This window comes from Rhincodon typus, unplaced genomic scaffold, assembly GCF_021869965.1.
Source record: "Rhincodon typus isolate 14 unplaced genomic scaffold, sRhiTyp1.1 hic_rhity00005101, whole genome shotgun sequence".
Classification (NCBI taxonomy): domain Eukaryota; kingdom Metazoa; phylum Chordata; class Chondrichthyes; order Orectolobiformes; family Rhincodontidae; genus Rhincodon; species Rhincodon typus.
In genome coordinates this window covers 2,391-3,578 of record NW_025970739.1, presented here as the reverse complement: position 1 = coordinate 3,578, position 1,188 = coordinate 2,391, and the positions used below count along the sequence as shown (strand labels likewise).

The following is a 1,188-nucleotide window of genomic DNA, read 5'->3' as shown; positions in this document are numbered from 1 at the left end:
TCGGCACGGTTTGTAATTACACTCGGCACGGTTTGTATTTACACTCGGCACGGTTTGTAATTACACTCGGCACGGTTTGTAATTACACTCGGCACGGTTTGTATTTACACTCGACACGGACTGTAATTACACTCGGCACGGACCGGGCACGGACTGTAATTACACTCGGCACAGACCGGGCACGGACTGTAATTACATTCGGCATGGACCAGGCATGGACTGTAATCACACTCGGCATGGACTGGGCACAGACTGTAATCACACTTGGCACGGACCGGGCACAGACTGTAATTACACTCAGCACAGACTGTACTTACACTTGACACGGACCAGGCAGAGACCGTAATTACACTCGACATGGACTAGGCACGGGCTGTAATTACACCCGACACGGACCAGGCACGGACCGTAATTACACTCGGCACGGACTGTAATTATACTCGGCACGGACTTGGGCATGGACTGTAATTACACTTGGCACGGACCGGGCATGGACTGTAATTACACTCGGCATGGACCGGGCACAGACTGTAATTACACTTGGCACAGACCAGGCACGGACTGTAATTACACTTGGCTCGGACTGTAATTACACTCGGCATGGACTGTAATTACACTCGGCATGGACTGTAATTACACTTGGCACGGACCGGGCACGGACTGTAATTACACTCGGCACGGACCGGGCACGGACTGTAATTACACTCGGCACGGACCGGGCACGGATTCCCATTACAGATGCCCCAGTGAGGGGCAGTACACACTCTGCAGTGAGGGGCAGTAGAGGTACAGCCTGAGGATGGTGAGGGATGTCTTTATGCCATTGCCCAATGCCCAGTGTGTGAGCCTGATGGCGCAGTTCTCCCCGATGCCCCCACCCCCACCGGCTCTCCTCGAAAACCTACCGATGGTGCAGATGATGCTGGTGTTGCGAGCGACGATGGGCTCTGAGTCGATATCGAGCAGACAGAGGTGCTCGAGGAAGCTGTTGGCCAGCGCTGCGTTCAGCTGCTGTTTCTGGATGAAGGCAGTGCCAAGCTCATGGTATAACGGCTCCCTGGTGCTCATTGCCTCTTCACTGTACTGTCTCCCGGGCTCTGCACACACACACAACCAACACCACCAGCTTAATGACACGGGGGGTGCCAGAGGGGCATGGGGTCAGGAGGGGCACCGGGGGGGGGGGGC

The 1,188-nt window shown here is 55.5% G+C and overlaps 1 protein-coding gene across 1 annotated transcript in view; it reads right to left on the bottom strand.

The window, feature by feature from the left end:
• Positions 1-1,188, bottom strand: part of LOC125482032 (pyruvate kinase PKM-like) — a gene marked incomplete at its 3' end in the record, with an annotated part of 3,294 nt that overhangs the window by 1,395 nt on the left and 711 nt on the right. Inside the window, exon 2 of the mRNA XM_048594004.1 lies at positions 906-1,097. Within this exon, the coding sequence (XP_048449961.1) occupies positions 906-1,097 (192 nt within the window). The remainder of the gene's footprint in view (positions 1-905; positions 1,098-1,188) is intronic.